This window comes from Chlamydomonas reinhardtii, chromosome 3 (genome assembly GCF_000002595.2).
Source record: "Chlamydomonas reinhardtii strain CC-503 cw92 mt+ chromosome 3, whole genome shotgun sequence".
In the NCBI taxonomy this organism is placed as follows: domain Eukaryota; kingdom Viridiplantae; phylum Chlorophyta; class Chlorophyceae; order Chlamydomonadales; family Chlamydomonadaceae; genus Chlamydomonas; species Chlamydomonas reinhardtii.
In genome coordinates this window covers 8,790,100-8,817,720 of record NC_057006.1, presented here as the reverse complement: position 1 = coordinate 8,817,720, position 27,621 = coordinate 8,790,100, and the positions used below count along the sequence as shown (strand labels likewise).

The window sequence follows — 27,621 nt, the reverse complement described above, 5'->3', positions numbered from 1 at the left end:
TGCAGCGCTAACCCTCTTACACCGTTCCGGTCATCAATGGTGCGGTAGGCAGAATGAAATACGTGAGCACGACACAGCAGTACGCGTACCTTTGATGAGATAAACGTCGCGCCAGGCGTCATGGACAGCTACGGAAGTCGGCGGCCCAAAGCGCCAGACACTCAGCTGGTGAAGACGGCTGGTGCGGCTGGGGCTGGCGTGGAATAGCCCACAGCTATTTAAGCTGCGATGCGTCGAGACAACGCTGACCGCAGTCAAACTGAACTAGCTAACCCGGAACGCAGCCAGGCACGTGTGCGATGGCACAGGGCAAGGGCCAGGTTTGCGTAGTCCCGTAAAGTGCAGTGTGTATCCGGACCCCAGCATTCAACAGTCAAGTTGCGACGTTGAGGCATGAGCGCGCGGCTGATCAAACGCCGGAGTTCCGTTAAGGTACCGCAAGCAACTCAGGTACCGCAAGTACCGTACCGCAAGCGAGGTACCGCAAGCTACTCACCCAAAATCTCACCCGCGCTTTGGGCACCGTCCAATTTTGTGTTCACGACCTCACAGCACTGGTAGCGACAAGCGTCCGATGGCAAAATGGCAAATCTACCCTTACGTGAGGCTAAGGAAACTTTCCAGCGTAATAGAACCCTCGTCCAGAGTTTGCCCCACTGCCGTACGGGCCTCCCCATGCGGGGACGTCTGAGGGGCGGATAGGGGGCTTCCCGGGCTCCCGGCCTTCCCCAACACCAGACAGGGCTCCCCTGACTCCCTCATGCTCGCAGTACCTTCACGTGTACACTAGTAACTTGCTGGTGACGTGGGAGGGCGATATGAGCTCGTCTGAAGTAGAATTGGCATTTGGTGATCTAGCCAGCGAGCCCGGGCCCGATGGGCGAAGGGTGTGTGCCGGCACGGCCCAGCCTCTTCATAACCACTGCATTGATGCGTACTCAGCGCGCGTGATAAACGCTGCTGTGCTCCAGAAGCGTTGCTGTCCTCACCTGACAGCCCCAGCACACGCATGTACACAAACAAGACGCATGCGCACAAACACACACACCATCCAGCCGCCCCCCCCCCCCCCCACACACACACACACACCTTGCCGCCTCGGTTGGAGCTGCGCCCGAACACAAACATACCACATCGGCAGCCTCAGTAGTACTACTGCAATGCTCCATCCCCGGCCACATCACGTGCTGATATCATTCATACGTGTTCATTATGACCTGAATCGATAGCACCCAACGTCCAACGGATCTCGTGTGGAAAGGGAGGGGGCAATGCATGGTCCGCAACCGCACCGCAGTGGAGCTCGATGCACCTACAGCCTGGCTTACAAGCCCAGCATGCAGCAAAATCTCTCTTTTCGGCCATCTTTGGACTTCAATCTTGGACTGGTTGTCTTCACCCCCCCACCACACACACACACACACACTCTCCTTTCTTTCTCTTTCACTCGCTCTCTCACATATTAACACCCACCCACACCCACCCACCCACCCACCCACACCCACACACAAGCTCAGTACTGGTAGGTATAAAAAAAAGAAGTATTGGTGGTATCCGTATATAACTCCGACGCCGTCTGGGCGGGCTTCATTTTGTTGTTTTTGACACATATAATAGCTGACACCTCAATCACAAGATGCGCCAGTACATTAATAGCTGACACCTTAATCACCATGCGCCAGGCGCAACGCGCGCATGCAAATGCGAACCAGCGTGCACACAAATAAAAGAATATACACACAGACTTCGCGTGCTTCCTTGCGTGCTTCGTTCCTTGTGCTAACACACCAATGCAGCCCGGATTCGATGCACACATCGCCACGTTGCTTGGCCATGTGCCAAAACTAGGCCTGGCGTTGACTGGGACCAGAACGGGTGGATGGTCTCCTCAACCAGTTTGTTCCCGCAGCACGAAGGCATGAGCGATTAGCTATCAAGACATGCTGGAGTCCAGGCTTGCAATTATGACACCAAGGTCTTGCAGCACCTGGACGTAACCGCAAACATGGCGGGAATAATCATGAGAAGCTTGCAGAGTTTGGCAGCACAGGATTGCATTGCTCGAAGTTACCATGCTAGCATCTGGCGCACTACTCACCTGCATGAATGTTGGCCTTGCATGTGGGCTGGGGGATAGACACGCCTGCACCAGAGACGCCTGCAAGCATGTGGGCAGCATTCGCATGCGTGGTCAGGAGAGCGCGGCGCGTTGTTGCTGCGCCGAGACAGCATGAACTGATGCGCGCCCTTCCACACGGCACCACAGCGCGACAAGTCAACTCAACTCACCAATTTCTCCTTGTCACATGTGTGAGGCACTTGCAGCACCTTCGGCACCGCCGACCGCAGCGCGGCCGCTGCGTGAGCTGCGCCGCCGCGCGCGGTCAGGGACAGCGGCGGCACACCACAGGCGGCTTGGCTTTCACCATTGGCGGCCGGCGGCGAGGTGGATGCATCTGATGCAAAGATACATGCTATGGACAACAGCCCATCCACTGTCTGCCCCGTCAGCAGCTCCAGCAGCACCACACCAAAGCTGTGCACAGGGAAATGCAGGGGTAGGAAAGACGTGGGTGTCAAGACCAGAAGGTGTGAGCACGTCAGGACAGCAGGCTGAAGACGTGGCCTGAAGCACACGACTGCCATTGACTGGTGGCAATTAGCACAGACACCATTGTACAACGGGAAGAGAGCGACGCGGTTTGCGTGGCAGCAGTGGCATTAATATGTGGACTGAGCCTGCCGCCGCGCTTCACTTCTGCCTTCACCTGTATACATCCGCAGCCTTGCTCAGCCGCCCCTCCAGCTCCAGCTCCGGCGCTGTGTACGTGGGCGTGCCCTGCATGCGTGGAAACGCCGCAGGGACGCGATGGCGCAGCGGGGCGAGATTATGTTGATTAGGCTCCGCCCAAGGGTACTCCGAGACGTTTGCATGCTTTTGGACTGCTGGGTGTGTGCGACCGTCAACGGAAGTTGGATAGTGACTGCCGACATGCTTGGCGGATGGGACCCACCTGCCAGCAGTTGGAGGCGTGGGTCTGGCCCTCGCCCATGCGCGCACTGAGCCCAAAGTCCGCAATCTTGGCCGTCACTGGCGGCAGCGTGACACCTGCGATAAGCGCCCGGGCAGCGGCCTCCGCGGCGGCGGCCTGCGCCTCCTCGCTCTCCGGCCCTGCCATATTCACACCGCCGCCATGCCCATCCACAAGCAGCTCCGCACGCGCCAGCGGCCCTGCCGCGCCAGTGCCTGCTCGGGAGGTCCCGCCCAAGCCCGCATCCACGCTGGCATCGCCGCTTGCACCCAGCGAGAAGCCCCACGCCGACGCCGAGTGTAGGTCTGCGGCCTGAACGACCGGCGGCCGCGCAGAGAGCAGGACGTTTCCTGATGACAGGTCCTGCAAGGGAACCGCACCAGGGAAACCAAACATGAATTGACCGCATCTAGTTCAGGGACGAGCAACGAGACAAGGCATGGGGATCGTACCCTTCTGATGACATATGCACCTGCCCAGCAATCCCCGCCAACTCACCCCATGCACGATGCCTCTTGCGTGCACGTGCGCCATGCCCGCCGCCACGTCCAGTGCCAGGCACAGACTCAGCAGGACACCGCCCAGGCTGTCGGGAGCAAGGCCCATGTACAGCTGCGAGCTTTCTGCAAGCAACGAATGATTTTGGTTGTAAGGGCCCGGTTAGCGTTTGTGGGACGACAGGCGCAGCAAAGGTGAACCAGGGCGGATGATGAGGTATCATGCTTCTGAATAAACGTAACATGTAGAGCTCCTGGACTCACCGATGCCCTCCCACAGCGAGCCGCCCTCGCAGTACGCCTGAATGAGCAGCAGCTGGTACACGGAGTCCGCCTCGGTGCCATGCGCCGACGGTGATGCAAGAGCTTCCAGTGGCTTCTCCTGGCTCTCCTGGCCCTCCGGGTGCTCCTCCTCTGCCACTGCCTCCAGGGCAGGCGGCGCAAAGCGGCCGCGCCCCATGCCCGGAAGCTCCCCCAGCCTCCGCACATCGAACGCGTACGTCTGCACCACGTTCGCGTGACTCAGGGCGGAGGACACCGCCGCCTCCAGTACCGCACGCTGCCGGCGGCGGCCCTCGTTCCCCAGCAGTGCTTCATGCACCACCAGCGTCTTCACGGCCACTGGCAGGCCGCGCCAGGTGCCCAGGTACACGACACCGAAGCCGCCGCGCCCGATGACGCACTCCAGCCACAGCTCCTCATCAGACTTCTGACCGCCTGCTGTCGCCTCGTCTTCTGCAAACATCGCTGCGACCTCGGCCGTGACGGTGGCAGCCCCCGTAGCGGGGCTAGCGAGCACGGCTGGAGAGCCCGTGGAGCCGGTGCCGGTGCCAGTACCGGTGGCGTCCGTGCCACTCGGGCTGGCGAGCGTGGCTGCTTCAGACGAGAACTGAGGGATGCCGTTGACGGTCCAACGGCACCCTGGCACCTGCATCTGCTGCTGACGGTCTTGCTGCTGCTGCTGCTTCTCAGCCACTGCACGGATTGAAACCACTTGGGCGGCCACGGGACTGACACGGCACGCCGCTGACAGCACAACCACCTTGCTGCTAGGAGCGCCGCCCGCGCCGCCCGCTGCAGCGCGACTCAACGCAGACCGGGTCTCTGGCGACTTGAGCAGGCGGCTCAAGTCCAGAGACCGCCACAGCCGCGAGCCCTGTGCCGCGGCTATAGCTGCCGCCGCTTCCGCCGATAGCTGCACATTGGGCAGCGGCTCCGACTGGCTTTCAAGCACCATGCTCACCACACCGTTGGCGCCTGCAGGCACAGCGTGGCCGCTCTCCCCGCCGACGCCAGTGCTGCCCAGGCTGACAGCATCCTTGGCGTTGCGTGGGGTGCTGCTGCTGCTGCACGACCGCCGACTGCTCCGCACGCCACCGCTGCCCACCGAGCTGGAGCGAAGCGCAGACAACAGCAGGTTGGTGACCAGCGTCCAGCCGCCGCCCCTCGGCGTGCCGCCGCGTGTGTTTCGGTGGCTAGGGCTCTGCTGGTCGCTGCTGGAACCGCGGCTGTGCATGTCGTGAGTTGAGTCATCACTGGCGCACTTGCCTGACTTGGTGGCTAGCTCCTGCCGGCGCCGCCGCCGTGAGCGGCCCACGACCAAGGCGGCAACGAGCACTGCTAGCAGCAGCCCGCCTGCCGCCGCCAGCGTTGCGGCCACCGGCACCACCCATGCAGGCTGCGAGTGACTACGGCTGCCACTGGTGCTGCGACCGCTTCCCTCGTGACTTTCCCCTGAAATGCTACTAGCTTGCACGCCGGGTGGGACGGCGCCTGGCACGGCGCCACCCGCAGGAGGCACCGCTGCAAAGCCCGCGCCCGCCGGCGTTGCGTCACTCGGCAGGTCCAGGGTGCCGTCCGGGAGCCGTTCGCCACCACCAGCACCAGCTGCGCCTGAAGCCGGCGGCGGCACTCGAGAGGCCGGGTGTGGCTGAAGTGGTGGACTGGTAGGCACGAAGGGCTGTGACGGCGGTGCGGGCGGCGGGGGCGAGCAGGATTCTTCGAGCAGAGGCGCTGCGGGCAGACGCATGGGACAGCCGAAGGAAGGAGCGCGGTCAGAGGTTACCGTATGGAGGGCAACCACTACCTAGGAAAAAACACAAGCCATGTTGCTCCCAGGCCAGACACGTCCGACGGGGCCCCGCCGTCCTGCGTCTGCACTCACAGTAAAACGGGCGCTCGGCCCTCCACAAATCTGGCATCAGGCCTGTGGGCGCGTCGTCGGGCAGCTGTGAGGTGACCACAACGTCCCGGCCGGACCTGAAGTGGGGGAGAAGAAGGGTTGAAGCGCATTGGTTGGGTTGTGCTCCCTTCCACACGGCCTTCAAGCACCTGCCTGCCTCCCTCTCACGTATGAAGGCAACAGCAGTCAACCCCGTCACACGTATGCAGCTCACCAGCCCAGAAACGAGATGCGGCGGAAGGAATGGCTGTAGCATTCGCCGCCGCCACCTCGGCTACAGCCGCATAGGACAGCAGCAGCGAGCGAGGACACGCCAGCAGCTGCGCCGGCAGGGGCACCTCGGGCCCCGATGCAGGCGGCACGCCTGCTGGCCACACAGGCGGCGCCCACGACCACTCATCAGCCGCACCACTGCTGCTGTTTGCGCCCGCCTGCTCTTGCTGCAAGCCCCGTCCGCCCGTGCCCGGGAGCGCCCTCCGCCCGCGCCGCCTTGCTCCTGCTGCGGTCGTGCCCGCCTGCGGCCCCTCTGTGCCACCGGAGGGCCCATCCACTGCCGGCAGCCTGCCTGCTTCCTGCAGCAGCCTCCTCAGCAGCTCCAGCTCCGGCGGCGGCACCACCAGGTTGCAGTTGACCAGCGCCAGCGGAGGCAGACGGCACGGCGGCGGGAGCGCGGCGGATGGCGAGGACTGCGGCGACGCGTACAGCAGCGGGCTGAACCTGTGAGGGAGCAAACGTGGATGGCAGCGTCATTGTTTGTGTTATCGCACACGATGGGTCATACTTGAGAAACGATGCCCATGCGTTGCATTTCCGGTTCTGACCTGTCGAACTTGAAGAAAGGCAGGGCCAGAGACAGGCCGTGGTAGGGGTCGGTTGGATCTGGTGGAGGGGGAGGCGGAGGCGACGGTGGTGGCGACGGCGGCTCTGACGGCGCCTGAGGCGGAGGCGACGGTGCCTCTGGAGGGGAGGGCGGCGCTTCTGGAGGGCTAGGCGCCTGCGGCGGCTGTGTCGGCCGCAGCAGGCATGTCCAGCAGACGCCGCCTCCGCCTCCGCCTGTCCAGCCCCCAGTAGCGCCGGTGTCCCAACGGCCGCCGCTGCTGCCACCTGCTGTCGAGGTGCCGCTGCCGCCGCCCCCCGTCTCCACCACGCCGGTAACCTCCCCAATGGCCACGCCACCCGCCACGCCGCCTGTGTCGCCCGACGGGTCCACGGCCCCATCGACCCCGGCAACAGCCACGCCGCCGACAAGCGGGCCTCCCGGAGCTGCTCCGTCCACTGCTGCACCCACGCCGCTGCCGCCACCGCCCGTGACGACGTCGCCGCCCGTGACGACACCCAGCTCGGCGCCCTGCGTCAAGGCACCGCCGACAACGGCTGTGCCATCGGCAACGACGTCCGTGGGGCCTGTTGTGGAGGCTGAAGGGGCAGCAGTCACCAGCCCGCTGTCAAGCGTCACGCCGACTGCCACCCCGTCCGTGGAGGCATCGGAAGTGGCCAGGGCCGCCGCAGCGGTGGCATCACCGCTACCACCGGTGCTGCCGCTGCTGTCATCGTTGGTGCTGCTGCTACTGGTGGTGCTGGTGCTGACGGCGGTGCCGCTGCTGACGGTGGTGCTGGTGCTGGTGCTGGTGCCGCTGCTGGCTGATCCACTGTCCATGTTGCCAGAAACTCCGCCGGCAGTTGCTGTGCCACCGTTCGAGCCATCCGCAAATCCTTCTGTGGCAATCGCAGTGCCGCCCGTGCCCCCATCCGTACTCGTGGCCTCTGATGCCGCGGTGCCGCTGCTCCCACTCCCCGTCACAACATTGCCGCTGATGTCCACCGGCTGGCCATTTATCTCAATGGCAATCACTTCGCCCAAATTTATGGCGGGCTGGCCTGGCGGTCTGGGAGCTGTTGGCTGCGGTGGGGGCTGAGGCGGCTCCGGCGGCTGCGGCTGTGCGTACGGCGCCAGGTTGTAGAGTGTGAAGCCCTGGATCTGGAGCGAGGGGCCGTCGCTGCTGCTGCCGGGCGGCCCCAGCCGGATGCGGATGCGGTCCGACAGGTCTGTCATGTCCCAGGTGGTGGGGCCCGGAGCGGACTGGGACGCGGGCGGCGGCAGCAGCACGCAGCGAGAGCCAGAGCCAGCGGAGCCTCCAGAGCCGCCCAGCGTCACGGACGGATTCTGCAATCGACAGAGGGCGCGGGTGTTTGTATGGAAGCAGTACGCACGTGCGCCATCCCTCACATGCTCACATGCTCGGTGCCACCCCGGCCGCGCCTGCATGGTCAACGCTGCACACCACGCCACGCCGGACACCAGCCCCTCCACAAGTCCACTCACCGCCTCCCCCAGTATCGCAATGTCGTAGTAGTCCCCCGCCGGCGGCATCATGCTGACGCCCAGCCCAGTGCTGCGGCGCAGGCGGCCGGTGTAGGTCGCACTGCCGCCGTACATGCTCGCCACGGACTCGTAGTCGGCAGGCGGCATGACGTACAAAGCGGGACTGTCGCCGCCGCTGCTTGCACCACTGCCGCCGCTGCCGCCGCATGCGGACGCCATTTCCACATAGGGAGAGCCGCGGATGCCCACAACCAAGATCACGTGGCTCAGAGGCACCTGTTGTTCAATGAAACCATACATACATGACAATTAGAGGCACCGGCGTTTGCATGCAGACACGCGGATGGAGCGGGAAGGCACCATGGGTGCGGTGGGAGCGGGGACACCACATGGCCACGCCCGGGCGATGCAGGTGCCGATGTGGCCCCCACTGGCGTGCTGGCAGCATGCGACATATCATGCACGCACATGTTGCGCGCCTACTCTGCATTCTCCAATCACATACGCACACGCACCTTGGGCGCCACGTCGGACCCCAGGGCGTCCGCCAGAGGCCACGTGCTCCTCAGTGCCAATGGCGGTGACGGCGCTGGTTGCGCCACGAGCACGGTCCCACTACTGGTGCTGCCGGCTGCTGCCCCTACTTGCTGCACCGCCGCCGCCTCCAGCACACGCGACAGCGGCGCAATCCAGCAGTAGTCGCACGCGCGCAGCCCAAGCCAGTGTATCCGCACCGGCCCCGCCTCCCGCTCCGGCGGGCGAACTGGGTCCGCCGCCCGTGAGCTGGGGGACGCGGTCGGCGGGAAGGCGCCATACACCCAGGCGTTGAGCGGCGTGTCTGGGTCCGAGAGTGCGGGCCCTGTCCACCCGCTACTCGACAGCGGTAGACCCGTGCCGCCCGCCGCAGTCGGCGCCGCGTTGCGCCACCACTCCGCCTCCGCGTCTGGCAGGGCCAGGCGCACGTTCTTAATCCAGGCCATCACCTCGGGTGGCGCAATGCGACCATCTGTGTGGAAGTAGAGACTTGGCGCCAGTACCCTGCAGGTGCCCAGGTGGTTCATACGGTACATTTGTTGGTAGCTTGCAAGGGGCTTCGAGCGAAGGCCAGATTGCAAGGAGTTACCAGCACACGTTGCGCTCACTCACCCCGAGATGCCCACTGCGTGCACCCACGCCGCCATCAGCTCGAGTTGCGTCAGCGCACGTGTCGGGTACGACAGACCCATCAGCGTCATGTCCATCAGCCCGACACGCCCCTGGCTCATCACGTGGCTGTCCACGTCCGCAAACTGCTTTGACTGCAGCCCCGCCAAGTCGAGCTGTTGAGAGGGGGCGGGGGAGAAGCAGGGGTAAGGAACAGAGAAGTGCTGTCTGCAGAGAGCAGAGAGGCGCGCACTGTCGGAACCTAACGTACGGCACGGTATGCCCGAGCCGTGTGCCCGCTAGCTTGAGGCTCACCAGGGACGCTGCGCGGCCGCGGCCAACAAAGAAGATGGACGTCTGCACGCGGACCTGCAGTGCAGGTGGATCCGCGGTTTAATACGTGCGTGATCTTTATTTCCGAGCATGATCAGACGTTTGCGTGCAATCCTCATAAGCCCCAACTTCCAGCCTTAGGGCCGCCCTCGCCTTGATTGTGCTCCAGGTGCTTGGGTTGACACGGACTGGGGCGCCGGCCTCCACGGACACGAGCACCGTTGCGCCAGCTAGCACCAGCTGCGAGGCGACCAAGTCAGGCAGCGCCGCCAGACCCGCACTGTCCGACACCGTGACTGCCATGCAGTCCCAGGGACCTGAGGGCCCGGACGCCACATATGGCGTGCTGATGCTGCTGCCCGTGCCGCCGCCGCCACTGACTCCTGCGTCGCACGTGACTGTGCAGTCCAGCAGCTGTGCAAGCGGCGGCGTGTCACCGCCGCCACTGTCAGCTGCTGAGCCCACCGCCATCAGGCCGCCACCGGGGGCCCTGCTGCCGTACCGGACCGTCCCTCCCAGGATGGTGGGCTCATCGTACGCCGCAACTCGCGCCCGCCAGCGGTTGAGGTCGTGGCAGAAGAAGCTCCGGTGGACATCGAGGTCACTGCGAAATCGGTGGAGCGGCATATAATGTGGCAACGCCAGGAGCGCTGTGCTGCATGTTTCAACCGGCCGTGTCACAGCTGAGCGCCGGCGTAAGTCCCCAAGCCCCCAAACCCACCGCACCTGCATGCGCCCGCGACCAGTGTGACTCTCCGCAGCACCACTTGCGTCCTGTTGCCGCCGCCGCCCACAGCCTCAATCACATGCGCCAACAAGCTGGGAGGGAGTGCCCCGGCAGAGCCGGCTGTAGCAGCTGTGGCAGCCTCCTCAGGCAGCGGCGGCAGTAGCAGGGTCAGGTTGCGCAGCTCCAAGGAGGAGTCGCCTGCGGGCATTCGCACATATGATTCATCAACTGGCGAATGGGCATTGGTGCACGTGTTGGTGCCGGGCAAGCGCACCGGGTACCCCGCTCGGCAGTTCCCCAGCAGCCCAGCGGCACGCAAGTGCACGCAACGCTTAATTGGCCCTGGCCCATACCAGCAGGTACGGAGCACACCACGGGTAGCCCCCAAAAGGCGCTCTTTGCTTACTCTTGACGAAGAAATATACTCCGACCAAAGGGGATCAAACGCTCACCGGAGAGCAGCCGGAACGCGGGCACGACGGGTCCAGGGCCCGCCGGCTGGCCGAACACCCGCAAATCCAGCACGGAGCCGTCCCCGGCCCCAACCAACGCCAGCTTCTCGCTCGCTGAGACCTCCAGTAGGCTGCCGCTGTCTGCGGTGAAAACGCCGACCGGGACCTGCAGCATTCTGGCGGAATTCCCAAGGTCCACAGGACTCAGGTCCGCAAGCAGAGCCCCTGAGGACTTGACTGCAAGCTGGCATACGGCCAGGAGAACCATAGAAAGGAGAGTTCGTGACTCCATTAACTTTCTGAAGTTGCCCCCTTTGCGAGCGGCGGTGGTCTAGTCAACGCGTGCCTAGACATAGCTGAAGCGTATAGTAGTTCTTAAATCCACTTCACGGCACTTCTTCCGTCGTTTAGCCCGCGACAGCTTCATGCTGACAAAAGGCTTCTGTATGAAACGTTGATTACTCTTGGGTATTAAGTTGATTTAACATAAAGCAGCTAATCTGCCTACACTGCGAGGCAGTTCCGTTGGGGTTCCCAAAGGCCAAAGGCACGTTATCCCCCGCCCGCGAGACCGGTACGGGCGGGCAGTGGCGGGCCTGCACCAGTGTAACTCTTCCCACCGCGGAGAGAACAGCACCACCTTATATATACACAAGCTCACTATCTGCTTCCTGAGTACATGCCCCAACCCTCGCGTGTTCCAATGTCTCACTCCATCCCAACGCAAGGGCGCTCACGAGGGCGCGGCAACTACTACTGCACCACCTCGGCCAGGACCAGGCGCTGCTGCTGCCCACCCTCCACGTCCGCCACCTCCGGGCCCCACGCCAGCCGCACATAGCCGCCCGGCGGCAGCCCTGTCTCCGCCATGAATCGCTTTAGGCCGCTCAGCACCACCTGCACGGCAGCACAGCCAACCACGAGGTCATCAGGGGGTGACAATTTACGGCATGCAGGTGCACGTGAACATACAGTTTGAGCCGAGCTGCCAAGCCACTCACATTGTTCCCTGATTTCGATGAGGTGTAGGAGAGCAGCACGTCGTAGCGCTTGAGGCCGCCAGTGCCCTCCAAGCGGCAGTGCAGCTGCACGGTCTCGCTGCCGCCCTGGGCTGCTATGACCGCTTGCGTGGCCTCAGGGAAGAAGGTGCGCAGCGTCACGCGGCCGTTGAGTCGGTTGCGCCGCCCCATCGACAGCCGCAACGTGTCCGTGAACAGCGGGTCATAGGCGGGAGCAGGGGGCAGGGGCACAGCAGCAGGCGCTTGGGCGGTTGCAGCGGCGGCGGGGCTGGCGGGGCCGACCTGTGCCGGCTGGGACACGACCTCCTCCTTCTCCTCCTCCTGCTCCTTCTCAAGCTCCAGCTCCGGCGCCACCTCCACCAGGACCAGGCGCTGCTGCTGCCCGCCCTCCGCAACCGCCACCTCAGGGCCCCAGGCCAGCCGCACGTAGCCGCCCGGCTGCAGCCCGGTGTCCGCCAGCAAGTACGTGAGGCCTGACAGCAGCAGCTGTGGGAGTGTGCACGGGAAGGATCGAGGAGAGGGTTCATGCCAGGCCGTGGCCATATCGCTCGCGTACAAGTCTGCCGGCGGGCTCAGTCCAGCAGCTCCGGCTGGGCTGACCGCCCCGCCAACTTCCCTCGGTTCACCCCATTCCACCCTGTGGACTCACCCTGGACGACCCTGACGCCGAGGTGGCAGACAGCTTGTGCGACAGCAGGACGTGGTAGCCCTTCAAGCCCCCGTCAACCAGGCGTCGGTGCACTGTCACGGCCTGGCTGCCTTGCTTGGCCGACAGCAGGGCGGACGCGGCGTCGGGGAAGAAGTGGCGGAGCGTGGCGGTGCCGTGCAGGTGCGTGCGCTTGCCGGTGGACAGGCGCATGGCATCCGTGGCCTTGGCCGTGCTGTGTGCACGGGGCGGTGGCCTGGATGGAGCCTCTGCGCTGACTGGTGCTCCTGGGATCGAGCCATCCTGAGCGTGTACAGACGACGGCGCGGTTCGGGGTTGGCTATCAGAACGTCAGTCATGTCAAGCCATGCATCATGCCGACATCACGCGAACTCGAAGAGCTGACATCCGCCATGATGCGGCTGCTGATACGTGACATACTTGAAAGCTGGGCATTCCGGCCTTGAAGCCCCACCTGAGATGCTGCAGCAGCGCGTGTCGCGAATGACTGCCGTAGGATGCCATGGCGGATGTGCTGCCTCCCGCGCACCGCAGCATAAGCCAGGTTACCTAGCCGGCGCATTGGAATCATGTTAGTTAGCTTTATCAATGGACTGGGCAAGGTGTCTGCAAATTGAGTTGACACGACTGGGATGTTGGTTTACGGCAAAGAACGAACTCAGCAGTATATTTAATTATGTAGATTTGCTTTCGGGATATTTCTATCTTTGATGTAGCAACTATAAGGCTACAAGCTGTTGGGCGGCCGTTATCGGGCCGTTGGCATGGGCCAGTCCTGTCCTCCCCTGGTCGCTGGCCCAGCTGGCCCCTGCCCCACGCCCCTGCCCCCTGACCCGCCTCGATCCTGGCGCCTGTTGGCCTCCCAGGAGAGTCCAGCTTCCCAGCTGTTAAACTTATATCTCAGCTTCTTGGCTTTCCATCAACGTCGTGTCGTTACAAGTATACGTATGTACGCAAATTTCCGCACACCGACCTGCTCTTTATTATTTACCGGTAGCCCAACCGGGCCACCCCGGGGCAGCCAGGCGCAGCCCCACGCGCCACTGGCAGTCACAGCATCATGCTGTTCATCTCAACAACTGCAACCTGAAGCAGCCATCTATAGCGTCCTTTAGACGTCTCCCTAAACCAGCACAGCACCGTGCCAACTGTGGCAGGGGTGCGGGGCGTGGGTGCGCGGGGTCTCGTGCCCTTTTAATAGTGGCACTGGCGGCCCACTCTAAGCGGCAGAAGCCAGCATCCATGACAACATCCGCCCGCAATCTCACACGCATACGACACTCTTTCAGGGCCATGATCCATTGCTCCCAGTCAGCACAGGAAAGCATCTATAATGAAGCGTCACGCCTTGCGGCTGACAAGTTCAGCGTCGTTCCCAAAGAGCACGTACGTGTAAGTGTGTAACAACTGTACGCGCCCCGGACGCACAAGTCACACGAATAACAAGCGTGCAGTAACAAGCCGTGTCCCCTCATACCCTTTATCACCGCACCCATGCGCCGCTTGATACTAATGCACCTGTATGTGCTGGCTTTGAATATGCCCCCTCGCGCACATCGAGCTCACGTCACGACTCGCTTGCTTGCAAACCTCAAGAAAGCGTTTCTGAGGACGCGGCACTTCACCGCTTTTCATGCGCAGGCCCCCCCTGCATGCAATGAATGGATATGCAGCTGCATGTGCAGAATGCACCCATATGCGTTGTGCACTCATCCGCCGCCGACAAGCACTGTGGCGCTAGGAACAAATGCTCAGCGCCCAACGTGCAGTGTTGCTGGGTGTGCATACGAGTCTTCATGCCCACGCCCCTGTGTATATACCCCATCATAAACTGCTGGCAGCGTCATAAAACACACACGCTCCAGAGCAACCGCCACACTCATCAAAATCGAAGCGAAGAAACCCATCACGAGTCTCGTACTTACCGTAACCAGGGGAAAAATGCTAGTTTGAGCGCATGGACTACCAATCTCCAAGCAAGGAGCGAACCAGGTAAAGGAATGACTATAGGAAAACGAATGGGTTAGGTGATAAAACGTAAGCAAGCTGCTGACGTGATCAAGCTTTGGTGGACTTATCTGTATCTGGCTTAGAGCGCCAAGCCCACAACCTGTCAATCTGTATGTATGTGTCATCAGCCCCAATACCGGCCAGGCAGCAATCTTTCAGCATGCTGGTTTATTCAGTTGGGCATCATGGGCGCCGTAGGTACAGGCGGCGACATGGAGTCTGCCGCTGGCACGCCCAGACGCATGCCGTCGCTACCGTCCGGCGTTGCCGTCAGCAGCAGGGGCATGGGCGCAACACGGCCCATTGAGTTGGCCTTGGCCGCCATAGGCATCTTGCCTCCGCAGTTGGCGTTCGGCCCTCCCGCGGCCCCCTTCTCCGCATCTGCCACCTTGGCCAGGCGGGCGGCGTGTGCCACCACCGCGTGAAGAAGCGGCCCGCGCACCAGCGTCAGGGCGCCGTCAATGCCCAGCACGCACGCCAGCACTGCCACCAGAGGAGTCAGCCAGCTGGCCAGCACCTGCGGGCGCCGACAGGAAGAGAGGAGGGCGCAGCAGCGGGCAGTATTGCAGGCGAGTGCGCCTCCAGCAACCTCCTTTGTAGTAGCAGATCCCTGTACTTGCCACATAAACGCACAAACGGCAAGGCAACACGCGCACACGCCACCCCCCAGCTCCACTTTCCTCTTAGGGTCTCGTTTCCGTACCGTAAGTGCTGACAACAACCCCCTCCGTCCCGCCCCGCTGTCCACCACCAGCCACCACCACCAGCAGCACCGCACCTGCTCGTAGCTCAGGTGCGCCAGGTACACACCCAGGTACACGGTGGCCCACGCCAGCAGCAGCGCACCGCGGCCCAGGTTGTGGTGCAGGAAGTTCCACACGGGGCGGCGCGGCGCACCGGGCGCGGGCCGGATGAAGGCGACCACGAACTGCAGCCCCGCCAGCGCCGCCACCAGATAGCCCATCACCTGTTCATTTGAAGAGTCGAAGGTGATTTCACTCAGACAACATAGGATGTGCCAACGCAAAGATGTGCCAACGCCATGCCAAAGATCCATCAGGAAGCATGTTCATCCACGTTGTTCGCGTTCGTCGTTTGCGTTTGTCATGCATGCACATACGATATGCCAGGGCCTTGTGCCGCCACACCTTGTGTGCGCCGCGTGGCGTGCCCATGTCTCCCTCCACCTCCAGCTTCACGACCGCGATGATGAAGCCAATGAGGAATAGCAGCAGGCCGCCGCACTGGCAGCTGACGTGCAGGTAGAACCTGTGGAAGGTAGGGGTGGCGGGAGCGTGAGAACACGTACGTCGGTTTCAACCCAATTCCCAAACCCGAAAAGAAGACCGTGTTTAGATGATGGGAGACGGCGGCATGAGCAACGTGCTGCAGCTGAATGGACAACTGCCATCAGCACTAACCAGCGCAAACAAACAGATAGGCCACCCCAAGGCACTTACCACTAAGCTAGCGCCTTCTGCTCCCAAGCAAGCAGCCAGCCCAGCCCAGCCCAATCACCCAGCAGGCACCAACAGCCGCCCGCCGGCTCACCAAATCTCCTTGGCGCAGCAGTGGTTGTTGGCGCACAGGTCGCCCGGCGAGCCGTCGGCGTTGGCGGCGGTGGGCATGGCGCAGCGAGCCCCGTTGAGTGCCCAGCGGTGTCGCGCCAGCAGCAACCCAAGAGGCAGCAAAAAGTTCCAGGACAGGGCCATGAGTGCGCCGTGCACCTGCGCAGGTAGGTGATGGCCCAGCATGCATGCAGCAGCAGCAAGGTGTGAGGTGCACGCATGCATGTGGGGGAGATGTGAGGAGAAGCGTGTGAGGCTGTGAGCATGGGCGGCACAAACGCACAGAGCGGCAGCTGCTGGAAACAAATCCATGAGCCTCCAAGCGTGGCCTCCAACCCACCTGCACGAATTTCTCCTTCTCCGCCGCCGCCATGGCCGCTGAGCCCGACACGGCGTTCAGCTGCAGGCCGCCCTTGGCCATGTGCGTCACCAGGTCCGGCGAGTCGTTGACGGCCCAGTTCACTTGCAGCGCTGCGGGGTGCGCGGTGTGTGTGATGTGCATTTGGATGGAACGGACAAAGTAAGCTGAAGGACAATACATGCCATTCGGTATGTGCATGTGTGAATGAAGCTGTATATATGTGTATCTAACAACACTACACCGCGCCGCCAGCACGCCCTCGCAACCCCTACCCCAGCACTCGCTCGGCTCACCGGTCGCGTCCAGGCCCAAGTTGGATGCCGCCTGCGCCAGTGCGCGCCCACGCCGACGGCCCGCGACTCCGGACAGACCGCTGGCGGGAATGGAGAAACACAGCACCGTGCCGCCGGCGCTCGTAAACACCACGCCCGCGCCCTCCACGCCCCACGCTGACGTCGCCACGGCCGTGCCCACGTCGTACCCCTCAAGCGGGTAGGCCTCGACCAGCGCGGCACCGCTGGCGTCGATGCGCCCGATGAGCGCGTTTGCCGGGCTCATAACACCCGACTTGGCCGCGAAGGCAATGGACACGTAGCCGGCCTGGGGTGACGACAGCGCCATGTGCACCAGGTCCGCCGAGGAGGAGGAGCTGGAGGCGGTGGCGGTGGCGGCGGAGGTGCAGGCGTTGGGCGGCGGCGAGGCGCCGCCAGGGGTCCAGTGCAGCACGGCGCCGCTTTTGAGTGCCAGGGAGCAGTCATAGCCCAGGTCCGAGGTCACGCAGGTCTGGGTGCGGCAAGGAAGTAAGGGTGGCAGCAGAAGGGGGCATGAAGGCGCTGTTACGTTATGCCCGCTGGGCATTGACAAGCAAAGGGCCGTGAGAGACACACTCGTTGTATGCATCGTACCTTGCCGCCGCTGAAGCTGCCTCCGCTGGTGCTGGAGGATGTGGAGGAGGTGGTGCCGGTGATGGTGCCGGTGGTGGTGCCAGTGGTATCAATCGTGGTGCCAGTGGTGGTGGTGCCGGTGGTGGTACCGGTGGTGGTGCCAGTGGTGGTGCCAGTGGTGGTGCCAGTGGTGGTGCCAGTGGTGGTGCCGGTTGAGGTGGCGGGGCTGGGGCTGGGGGTGGCTGTCGGGGTGGTGGTTGAGGTGGTGGGCGCAGGGCTAGCGGTGGTGGCGCCGGTGGTCGCGGGGGCTGGGGAGCTCGTAGTCGTGGTCGTCGCGGCACAGCTGGTCGGGTCGATGGCGAAGGTAGCCGAGCTTTGATGGAAGCTGCGGTTAGGTGGGCACAAAGCCGACACGTTAGCTGTGGAAAACACGCATGACAGAGCTATAGCACAGTTGACCCGCCACCGCACAATGCAATGAGGCGCCCACCCCGCCATAGCTACTGGTGACGTGGCTACCAAAGCTGTTGACTCACTAGTCGAACTCGCCACTGGCGCACGTGACCTTGAGTACCACGCTACCTGCGTGGGGGACGTGTGCACGGTGTGTTGAGGGCATCAAGTCCAATCCCACAGGCCAATTGACACGCAAGCCAAGCTGGGCATGCCCCGAAACCGCAAGTATGTTGGTACGACTGATCGTAGGACAGCAGGGTGACTGCAGGCCTGCCTACCGGTAGCCGTGGCGGGCAGGGTCAGCGTGGCTGTTTGCTTCGCGGCGGGAGTTAGGTAGTTCTTCTTGTTCGGGCTGTGGGACAGTATAGATGCGGGTGCAACGGCATCGAGTCAGGGGCGCAAGCCACGTAGCAACAACCGGCGGCCTCTACCCATGCGGCCATGCGGCATTGCATCCCCAATCCCACCGGACACGCACCACGATCCGGTGCTGCCCAGGCTGCCCTGGCTGGCCGTGAGCAGCGCCTCGCGCGTGGAGGTGCCCCATGACACCTGTGCGGTGTGTGTGTGTGTGTGTGTGTGTGTGTGTGTGTGTGTGTGTGTGTGTGTGTGTGTGTGTGTGTGTGTGTGTGTGTGTGCAGGAGTAGTGAGGCGACGGGAAATAAAGGAGGAGTGAGAGCGGCGTGTCAGCCAGTTCGGCATGATGCATCAACAGGGGGCAGGACCTTAGGGGAACACACTGGTGATCGGGCCCGTGTGAGGGGTGCAGGCTGCACGAGTGCAGGGACTCCCTGGGCAGGCTGCTGCTGGGTGCAGCCGCCGACAACGCAAGCAGCAGGCGCAAACACGCCGTACTGCTGCAATCACTGCATGCAGTCCCTGAACGTGGCATTTCCTGTGTCAGGCACTATGCTTTCGCAGTGAGACGCTGAGCAGAAAGTGAGCTGTTCCCGAGAAGCGCGACACTCAGTCAGCTACAGTGTGACACGTCGGCTTCTGAACAAGCGCCATTTGGAAGGGAAGGCCACCAGCACAGGAAGGAGGTACGCCGGACACCGCGCGCACTTCCACTCCGGCAATAACAACTTACCGTAACGGTATACGTCTGACCCGCACAGAGCGCTGTCTTCGCAGTTGTTCCTTGCGTCACAGCAAACACGATGGCGCTGCGGACGATGCAATGTGGCCAAGGTTAACGCATGGCGGTTTCAGGCACAGATATACAGTGATACAAGCATGTCGCAGCAACATACCTGTCCGGCTTTGGAGCGCCGTGGCCTTTATAGTTTGCTGCCGGGTGCGAATCGCACGGTGAGCTTGTCAACGGCCATAGGTTAGGATGCGCTTCTGTAACAGCTGCCAGCAATAGAAATAGAAGTCCTGTTGCGGGCAACAAGGCGGCGCCCCGGCGCGCCGTGTGAATCGGCATGTGTGCGGTCGTGTTATCAAAACGGGCTCGTAAGGTGGAGCCACAGGTCCTTTCTATGTGCTTCGGTTATGTGTGATCCGCTTACAAGTCAGTTAACGTGTTTGAGTCGGTCTGGGTGCATCAAGTATAGTTATGGTCGGCACTACAAATCCGGCATGACTACCGAGCCACCCCCGCTTCTGACGCTTTCAAGTAGATTGTATCCTGCCTTATTTGTCCAGCGCGCTGGTTTGTCCAGGTAGAGTGTTGACGGATTCTACGAAAAGGTCAGGGGACGCCGTTCCGTCGCTGTTTCTACAGAACCAGAAGCAGGATGACTTCGTAATAGCTTGGAAGCTAATAATAAATGGATGTGATGGCGCGCTCCAGCGGCTGCCGCTGAAGTGCGACGGAATGTCGCTCCGACTTCCGAGAACGAGAAGTGTGGTTGTGTGGCATGCCTCCAAACATCCGCGCTGACACGCTGGCAAAATGCTTGGCATAAACAAGCGGTAGGCCATTTGTACTTCTTGTTTCAACCGTGCGGCAGTAGTCGCGGTCCCCGTCGCCCGACTTGGCCGCCCGCTCTAGCCCGCTCAAGGTTTCAGATCCTGCATACTGAGCTATTCCTCAAGCCTGCCGCCGACCAACTCTACCGGCCCCCGGTTCTGCCGTCCCCACCAGCCATCGCAGCCCCGGATCCCGTGCTACCGCCAAATCCTGCAACAGCCGGGAACCAGGCTGCGACAGCGCCCGCTCAGCCCGCAGCAGCCACCACACCGCGGCCAGCCGCGCCCGTCGCGCCGCCGCCGCCTCCGGCGCCTCCAGCGCCCCCAACTCCCCCTCTGGCGCCGCCTGCGTGGCCTCATTGCAGCCCTCTCCACCGCCGCCGGTGCTATTGCCGCCTGAAAGGCTACCGCCTGCTGCCGGCTGGCCAGCAACTGGTGACGGCTGGGCTGTAGCGGCTGTAGCTGGCGGCAGCCTGGGCCGCGGCGGTGGCGCGGCCCAGGCGCCCCGCGGGGCCTCGGGCCGCAGCCCCAGCTCCAGCAGCTCGCGCGCCGCGGTGTCCAGTGTTTGCTCCGCAGGCACCAGCAGCGGCGGCCGGGGAGGCGGCGGCGGCCGCGCCGCTACTAGGCCGCCGCTGCGTGTGGCGCTGGAGCCGCCGCTGCCGGGAGCCGGGCCTGGGGCGGAAGCAGCAGCAACGGCCGTTGCACCCCTACTGGGTGTGCCTGAGGCTGCTGAACTTTGCGAGTGGGGCTGTGGGAAGAATGACGATGGGTTGGCCGCGGTTGCAGGTGTGGGAGGTGTGGTCTCAGCAGCGGCAGTTTCTGCTGCTGTGGACGACGTTCCTTCTGACGCGGCTTGGGTCCCATATTGCGTCACCGGCCGCTGAGTCTGCGCCTGTGCCTGCGCCTGCTGCTCCCGCCGCCGCTGCTCAGTGTCGTAGTGCAGCAGCAGCGCCGCCACCAGCCCCTCCATGAGACCCATGTGGCCGCCGCCACCGCCGCCGCCAGCGCCCCCACTTGCCCCTGCAGGGCCGGCGCCACTTGAGGATGTGGCGCCGCTGCCGCTGCCGCTGCCGCGGTCAGCTGTCCCGACAAGAGAGGCACCGCCACCGCTGCCACTGCCAGGGCGGGAAGAGACCATGAGCGGTGCCGCCGCACGGGCGTCCTTGCTGTTGGGTGCGGGTGTGGTGATGCGCTTGCGAGTCTCCACAGCCACCTGTGCACATCCAGGCGGTGCGAGTGGTGACGGGTGTTATTAAATGTCCCCGAACTCAGTGCACGAAGGTACCCCACGCCCCACCAATCCCCGTAACCCTTTCTCCTTCGTGTCTTCACAACCCGTCCCTTGGCCTTCAACCACGCACTACCGTACCTAACCCCGCCCCTAGCAGTCAAGCACCCCCCCTGTGTATCCCTTCCCCAGCCCCCATGTCCCCATGTGCCCCCGTGTGTCTCCCCCCCCTGCCCCGCGGCACCTTGTCCAGCAGCTCCCGGCTGAGCCGCCGCCTCAGCGCCTCCTCCAGCGCGTGCAGGTAGCGCACGTCCGTGGCCGCGTACTCGGACAGCTCGGGCGTCAGAGGCCGCTGCGTCCACACCTGCGGCAGGGGCCAGCGGAGGAGGAGGGGGAGAGAGAGGGTCGCAGGCGTGCGTTGCAGGCGTGCACTGGTGGAGCGGCTCATGGATGTCGCAATCAACACCGGGCGCAGGCGCACAGAACCTGAGATGTAGTATGACACAATGTGTCTCTCGTAACAGAGACATCCGCATCCGCATATGACACAAACAATGTGTCTCCCTTCAAAGTACCTCCCGATCTTCCTGAACCCCCGCCCGCCCCCCGCCCGCCCGCCCGCCCGCCCGCACCTGCGTGTTGCCGCCGTCATGGTAGCGCTTGGCAATGGCGGTGGCCGCCGCCAGGTCATCAGCCAGGCGCGGCGGCACACCCGCGCCGCCGCGCCCGTCCGCCGCCAGTCGCCGGCTGAGGCAGCGCACCAGCCCCTCCACCCAGGCCGCCCGCCGCGCGCCCTCCTCCGCCTGCCGCGCCGCCACGTCAGCCAGCTGCAGGTCCGTGACGCCGCGCAGCCGCACGCCGTACTCGGACCACAGCGCGGCGGCGTCACTGCGCACGTCGTATAGCAGCTTGGGCACGTGCTGTGCGTGTGTGGGTGGGGTGGAGGTGGGAGTTGGGGTAGGGGCGGGCAAGCAGGCAGCAAGGAAAGGGTGTTGGCTGAAGGTATAACATTGCAGCTACCTTGCAGGGGGGGACCGGGCTGTGTAACCCATGGGCACAACCACTGCCCGATGCCGCACGCGTGTGCGGGTAAAGGGCATACCGAGTTGGGCTCTCCAGGCCCACTCGTGCACTGGAGTCATTGTGTGTGTGGAGCACAGGCACCACACCTCTCATTCTCCAGGCGCCCAGGCCCCCAGGCCTCCAGGTCCCCCCGGCTCATGCCCGTGTGCCTCCCCTCAGTGACCCCGCCCCCACCTCGTCCTCCAGTAGACCCCGCAGGCTGAACGGCGCCCCCGCCAGCCCTGGCCCGGGCTGTCGGGAGCGGTGGGCGAAGGCGCGGGCGCCCAGTGCTGCCACGTCAACCAACCAGATGGACAGGCAGCGCCCGGAGCGGCCGCCCACGCGGGCAGACAGCTGCGGCAGGCGCGAGTGCGCGAGAGCGCGGGAAGTTACCTCAAGAGACATCCACAGCACCAGCCATACCGTCATTGGCATGTATCACGCTAGGCAGGGCATGTAGGAGCTAATGCGGTCGGTATATAAGCTGCCCACGCGTCCAAGCAGGCAACCGGGTCGGTTTCATGCCGCTCACACGGCCCCGCACCTGCAGCAGGCACAACTTGCCGCCAGGACGGCCCAGCTCCAGGCCTTCGCAGTCTATCGCAAGCGCCCCCAGGCCATGACCACCGCCGCCGCTGCTGCTACTGCTACTGCTATTGCTACTGCCGCCTGTGCTGCCGTTGCCACCGCTACTGCTACTGCCGCCGCCCGCCGCCTGGCCGCCGGCTGCTGCTACAGCCAGCTGGTCCAGCATCAGCTCCAGCTCCTCAGGTGTGGACACAAGCGTGTAGCCGCCGTTGCTGTGGTCCGGCGGCGGAGGCGGAGGCGGTGGCGGTGGCGATGGTGGAGGCGGGGGTGATGGCGCAGCCTTCGGCCCGCCGCCGCGGGCGGCGCCTCGGTCGCCTCGCCCGCCTCCAGCACCGCTGCCGCCACCACCAGCTCCCCGGCCCGAGGGCCGAGTGCCTGGAGTCCCAGGACTCCGCCCCTGCTTACGCCCGGCGCCGGCGCCCTGCCGCTCGGCGTTTACCCTGTCCCGGTTGCTGTTTGCTTGTGTGGCCTGAGGTGGCCGTTCTGATCCGCCGCCGACCAAGGCACCCGCCTGTCGCGGGCCGGTGGTGGTGGTGGCGGCGGCGGAGCTGGTCGTCCCTGAACCCGATGCCGCCGGTTTGCCGTTTAGCTCCAGGAAAACAGAAGCGCCAGGCGCGCTTTTGTTGGAAGCACCTGATGCTGAGCTTTCTGTGATTTGGGTGCCTGCATCGTTGGAATGCTGGGCTGAGGGCTTGGCATAGCTGGGTCCGAGAGCATGCGGCGACGAGGCGAGTGGCAGCGCGTCAGCCGCGGCGTGCGGGTTAGCCACCGCGGGCGTGGTCCACAAGAGCCCCCGAACCGCACTCCGGCGCAATGTATCGCTACAATTCCCGTGCAGAACAGCACCTGGGCCGTTGCGCAAGTGCAAAAGACTGGCCACGCGCAGGGGCATCATGTGGTTGCGCGTCGGCGGCGTCGCTACACATGTCGACATGCTAAGGACTAAGAAGCCAATGCAAATATTACTTCTAAAGGGTTAGCATGCCCGTACCGTCATGGTCAAGTTTGCTTGCAGACCGTCGTCGCGCCAACAATGATACATGTCTATCATTTGATATTTCCTGGTATGATATGGTATGCTGAAGTAAGGAGAAGAAGGAGGGCGCTGACGGGGCTGCCACGAGAGCGAGGCAGTCTCGCGCCTCATTCGCCGCTTCGTTCACCAAGGTTTTCGATGACGGCCCAGGCAGCTCGCGCGTATAACAATTGATTTGAACTCATTAAAAAGCTTATGCCGGTGTTGTGGCACTGAATGCACCCTCTCCAGTCTTCCCGCCTCCCTCCGGAAAACCCTTGGTGACCTGTCACAGCTCGGAGAGTCCGCGGCGCAGCCCCTATGCACTGCTATGGACTGATGAGTAGACTTGCGGGTAGGCTATGGGCGCCAGCCGTGTGGGGCGGCCGAGCGACCGGCAAGGCGTCCTGCCAACTGCTGTCGCCGCGCGAGAGCGCTTTTGTCTCTAGCACTCGGGCGGCTGGCCTGCGCGGGCGGAAGCATGCCCCCTCCCGAGAGGCGCGGCAGACCGCAGTCAGCGCCGCTGCCGAGGGCGCGGCTGAAGCGGGTGCGGTGCCCGCGGCTCCGCCCGTGAAGGCAACGCGCGCCCGGCGGGCAGCCTCCAAACCCCGCGTCAGCGACGACACCGGTAGCGCCGCCGCCGCCGCGGCGGCTGCCACTGCCTCAGACTCCACCCCAACACCGGTGGCGCCATCCCGCCCGCGGCGGACACGGATCAAACCGGCCGCTCCCAGCGAGGAAGGCAGCGGCGGCGGAGCCGCCACCACTACCCCCACCGCAGCCAAGCCCACACGCGCTCGCAGGAACTCGGCTTCCAAGAAGGCGACAGCGGATGCGTTGCCGCCCAGCCCCAGCCTTCAGGAGCAGCCGCAGGCGGCGCCGGTGACTCGTCCCAACGGCCAGTCGGGCGTGCTGTTGGTGGTTGACGGCAACTACCTGGCCAACCGCGCGTACTACGGGTACGGCAACGGCCAGCGGTTGGCCACAAGCAAGGGCGTGCCAACCTCCATCACCTACAGCGTTGTGCGGGTGCGCGGCGGCGATGCATGGACGGTTTGATGTGATGGGCATAGGTGGATGGGATATAAGAGGCATGTACGATATTGCTAGGGCGTGACTACTGAGTATTGTGGCAAGCCTGCATTTGTGAAGTGCCAGTGCCTGCCGTACGTTTGTCTGCGCGGCCTGTGCCAACTCAATTACGATCTTGACCCCAGCTCCTGACTGCCGCCGCAGACGCTGCGCGCGGCCATTCGTTCGGTGCGGCCCACAGCCCTGGCGGTGGTGTTTGACCACCGCGGACCCACCTTCCGAGCAGCGCTGTCCGTGCTCGACCCCTCCAGCCGCACACGGGCAGGAGACGCCGCCGCACGGCTGGTGCAGCAGGGCCGCCTAGACTGGACGGTGGGTGGGTGGGTAGCTGCACAGTGAGAGAGAGGAAAGAAAGTCTCGAGTGTGCATGAGAGCGCCTGGGATGCGCCTGGGTTCTGCTGCAGCCCGGTGGGTCATGGGAAGGGGGGGGCCTGCTGGGCGTGTGGACCCCAAAGACTAAGTTGTGTTGCCACCAGGACCACAGACCACGTCACAAGCCACACACGCACGCACACACAGTACGAAGTGTTGCCCTATCTTTCACACCTCCACTCACTCACACTCAGGACCTGGCCAACCGGCTGCTTGCGGCGGAGCCCCTACGTGCCGACCTGAGGGCGGTGGGCGCCGCACAGGATGCCGCCAGCCCCCGCGCCTACCTGCACCCCACCGCAGCCACCTTCCTGCCACCAGCCGGAGACCCAGCCGCCACCACCTCCGGAAACCCAGCCGCCGAACCGCCACTGGACGCTGCGGCGGCCGGCGCCGCCAGCAGTCGTGCGGCGGGCGGTTGGAACGCCGAGTACGGCGCCACATCGCCCGCCACTGCGGAGGATGGCGGCGATGTCGTACGCATGCTGGCGGCGGCGCTGGGTCCGGAGCTGGCGGCGGAGTGTGGGCTGACGGAGGCGGTGGCGGCGCTGGAGGCGGCGGCGGCGGGCGGCGGGCGGGCGGTGCTGCCGCCTCAGGCATACAAGGCGGGGCGTACGCCCAAGGATGAGGAGTTCTATGTTGACTTCCGGAACCTGCAGGTACTGCTCTGCATCCAGACCGTATTGCTGTGCAAACTTGCCTGGAGGCTTTGGCCTGCTTGCGCTGCGTGATGTGGCGTGATGCTCACGTGCCCTGACATATGCAAGTGTCCGCTCACACACACACACACACACACACACACACACACTGACACACTGACACGCACACACACACGCTCCCCCCATACGCACACGCCACACACACACACACATACACACACACACACACACACACACACACACACACACGCTCCCCCCCCCCCGCAGCGGCTGCTGGGCCTGATGGCGATACCGCCCCTGTCGCGGCCCTGGCTCGAGGTGAGGGTGGGCAGCGCAAGATGGGCCGGTATCCCTGGCCTCCCTCAGACCTTGCTACCTGATGTGTTTTGCATCGTCACCGATAACACCATCTGAACCTGCCCACTCCCCGTCACCCACCACCATCCGACCGCTTTCACCCCCACCCAATCCCCACCGCCCCCAGGCGGACGACCTGGCCGGGCTCCTGGTGCAGCAGGCGGTATCGGAGGGCCTGGGCGTGCGCATCCTCACCGGCGACCGCGACCTCTTCCAGCTGGTCGACGACGCCCACGATGTAGCGTTGCTGTACCCGCGCCGTGGCGCCGCGTCAGCAGCAGCGTCAGCAGCGGCGCCTGCGGCGCGGGGCGTGGCGGGGCCGGGCGCGGGCGCGGCGGCGGCGCGGCGCTGGGATGACTTCCCCTTTGACGAGCTGCGCGAGCGGGAGGTGGTGGGTGCGTTGGGCGTGCGGCCGGGCCTGGTGGCGGACTACAAGGCACTGACGGGCGACGACTCGGACCGCCTGCCGGTGAGGGGGAGGGGGGAGGGAGGAGGGAGGAGGGAGGAGGGAGGAGGGAGGAGGGAGGAGGGAGGAGGGAGGAGGGAGGAGGGAGGAGGGAGGAGGGTGGAGGGAGGAGGGAGGAGGGAGGAGGGAGGGAATGGGTTGTGCGGATGCAGGGGTGTGGCGTATAGGCGTTAGGAAAACGAGTGCGGCGCAGCTCAGCGGCGGCATGCCCTGAACTGCGCGTCCTTGTACAGCCTATTGTCATCCGGTGCGTGCGTCAGAGAGCACAAGGGAGGAAACCACCCGGTGCCTGTGTGTGGTCGCCGCTTCGCCTTTCGCCCCAGGGCGTGACCGGCATCGGTCCCAAGGGCGCGGTGCAGCTGCTGACGGAGCACGGCGACCTGGAGGGCGTGTGGCGGGCGGCGCTGGAGGGCGCGGCGGGAGGCATTGCGCCCAAGCGGCGGGCGGCGCTGCAGGTGGGCAGCTGACATCGGGAATACGGGCACGTGCGGGGCCATCTTTGCTTTCCGGTGTGCACAGCACCGCAGCCTGTGTCACGTGCCGAGTTGCCAGCAGCCAGCCAGCACCCTTTCTCTGCCACTCGCCGGCCACCTCTCTGCCACTTCCGTAACCCCCTCACTGACATCCACCAACGCCCGCTCGCCTCCTGCTGCAGGCGGACTGGCCGGCGGCGCAGTACACGCTGACCATGGCGCGTGTGCTGGGCTCGCCCGGCGCCCCCTCCGGCCTGCCCCCGCGGGAGGTGCTGCCGGACCGGCTGCTGCAGCGGCTGGCGCTGAGGGGCTACGAGGAGGCGGGCGCGGTGGCGGCGGCCATGGCAGAGCTGGAGATGTGGACCCTGGCGCGGGAGGCCGGGCCGGGAGGAGAGCTGTGGCGCGACTTTGGCGGCGGCGGGCCGGCGGCGGCGGGTGTGGACACGGGCGCAGGCGTGGGAGCTGCGCAGGGCGCGGCGTGAGCGCTGCAGTGTTGCAGAGTGTGTGTGAAGGATGTACCGAGGAATGCTGGCGCTGGTGTTGGTGTTGGTGTTGGTGTTGGAATGCAGGGAGGCCAGGAGCAGAGGGTGCATGGCACGGCCACGTCTGCATTCGGGCAGGGCTGCCTGGACGACGTGTTGGCTGACTGCTGTCGTCGTCATGGCCGACCAGCTTTCAGGCTGGACATGTTGACTTGGTTGCGTTGCTGCGTCGTACGTTGGGGCATACACCAGGGAA

At 64.2% G+C, this 27,621-nt stretch overlaps 5 protein-coding genes across 5 annotated transcripts; 1 reads left to right on the top strand and 4 right to left on the bottom strand.

Annotated features, from left to right (window-relative positions):
* Nucleotides 1–4: 4 nt before the first annotated feature.
* CHLRE_03g206257v5 (uncharacterized protein) lies at nucleotides 5–10,948 on the bottom strand. Its single transcript, XM_043061507.1, has 18 exons — nucleotides 10,690–10,948; nucleotides 10,237–10,435; nucleotides 9,664–10,114; nucleotides 9,493–9,546; nucleotides 9,181–9,353; nucleotides 8,550–9,072; nucleotides 8,035–8,310; nucleotides 6,533–7,875; nucleotides 6,201–6,428; nucleotides 5,926–5,985; nucleotides 5,694–5,788; nucleotides 3,794–5,542; nucleotides 3,531–3,655; nucleotides 3,015–3,395; nucleotides 2,769–2,839; nucleotides 2,290–2,536; nucleotides 2,099–2,158; nucleotides 5–1,987 (listed from the first exon to the last, which is right to left on the bottom strand). Exons 1-18 carry the CDS (start codon nucleotides 10,862–10,864, stop codon nucleotides 1,934–1,936), a joined length of 6,264 nt encoding a protein of 2,087 aa, XP_042926671.1. The 5' UTR covers nucleotides 10,865–10,948; the 3' UTR covers nucleotides 5–1,933.
* A 104-nt stretch (nucleotides 10,949–11,052) lies between these two features.
* CHLRE_03g206145v5 (uncharacterized protein) lies at nucleotides 11,053–13,078 on the bottom strand. Its single transcript, XM_001699342.2, has 4 exons — nucleotides 12,830–13,078; nucleotides 12,358–12,657; nucleotides 11,691–12,194; nucleotides 11,053–11,586 (listed from the first exon to the last, which is right to left on the bottom strand). The coding sequence occupies exons 1-4, from the start codon at nucleotides 12,944–12,946 to the stop codon at nucleotides 11,443–11,445; spliced, it is 1,065 nt and encodes a 354-aa protein (XP_001699394.1). The 5' UTR covers nucleotides 12,947–13,078; the 3' UTR covers nucleotides 11,053–11,442.
* Nucleotides 13,079–13,296: 218 nt separating this feature from the next.
* CHLRE_03g206033v5 (uncharacterized protein) lies at nucleotides 13,297–19,398 on the bottom strand. The gene is made up of 11 exons (XM_043061498.1): nucleotides 18,745–19,398; nucleotides 18,122–18,206; nucleotides 17,933–18,006; nucleotides 17,735–17,780; nucleotides 17,220–17,583; nucleotides 16,608–17,097; nucleotides 16,294–16,424; nucleotides 15,937–16,112; nucleotides 15,534–15,654; nucleotides 15,164–15,352; nucleotides 13,297–14,902 (listed from the first exon to the last, which is right to left on the bottom strand). The coding sequence occupies exons 2-11, from the start codon at nucleotides 18,199–18,201 to the stop codon at nucleotides 14,558–14,560; spliced, it is 2,016 nt and encodes a 671-aa protein (XP_042926670.1). The 5' UTR covers nucleotides 18,202–18,206; nucleotides 18,745–19,398; the 3' UTR covers nucleotides 13,297–14,557.
* Nucleotides 19,399–19,486: 88 nt separating this feature from the next.
* Nucleotides 19,487–23,498, bottom strand: CHLRE_03g205921v5 (uncharacterized protein). Its single transcript, XM_043061495.1, has 5 exons — nucleotides 22,406–23,498; nucleotides 22,057–22,215; nucleotides 21,432–21,719; nucleotides 21,044–21,163; nucleotides 19,487–20,784 (listed from the first exon to the last, which is right to left on the bottom strand). Exons 1-5 carry the CDS (start codon nucleotides 23,381–23,383, stop codon nucleotides 19,693–19,695), a joined length of 2,637 nt encoding a protein of 878 aa, XP_042926669.1. The 5' UTR covers nucleotides 23,384–23,498; the 3' UTR covers nucleotides 19,487–19,692.
* A 190-nt stretch (nucleotides 23,499–23,688) lies between these two features.
* Nucleotides 23,689–27,614, top strand: CHLRE_03g205809v5 (uncharacterized protein). The gene is made up of 7 exons (XM_043061493.1): nucleotides 23,689–24,493; nucleotides 24,701–24,868; nucleotides 25,123–25,587; nucleotides 25,855–25,905; nucleotides 26,072–26,413; nucleotides 26,734–26,865; nucleotides 27,066–27,614. The coding sequence occupies exons 1-7, from the start codon at nucleotides 23,804–23,806 to the stop codon at nucleotides 27,363–27,365; spliced, it is 2,148 nt and encodes a 715-aa protein (XP_042926668.1). The 5' UTR covers nucleotides 23,689–23,803; the 3' UTR covers nucleotides 27,366–27,614.
* Nucleotides 27,615–27,621: the final 7 nt, after the last annotated feature.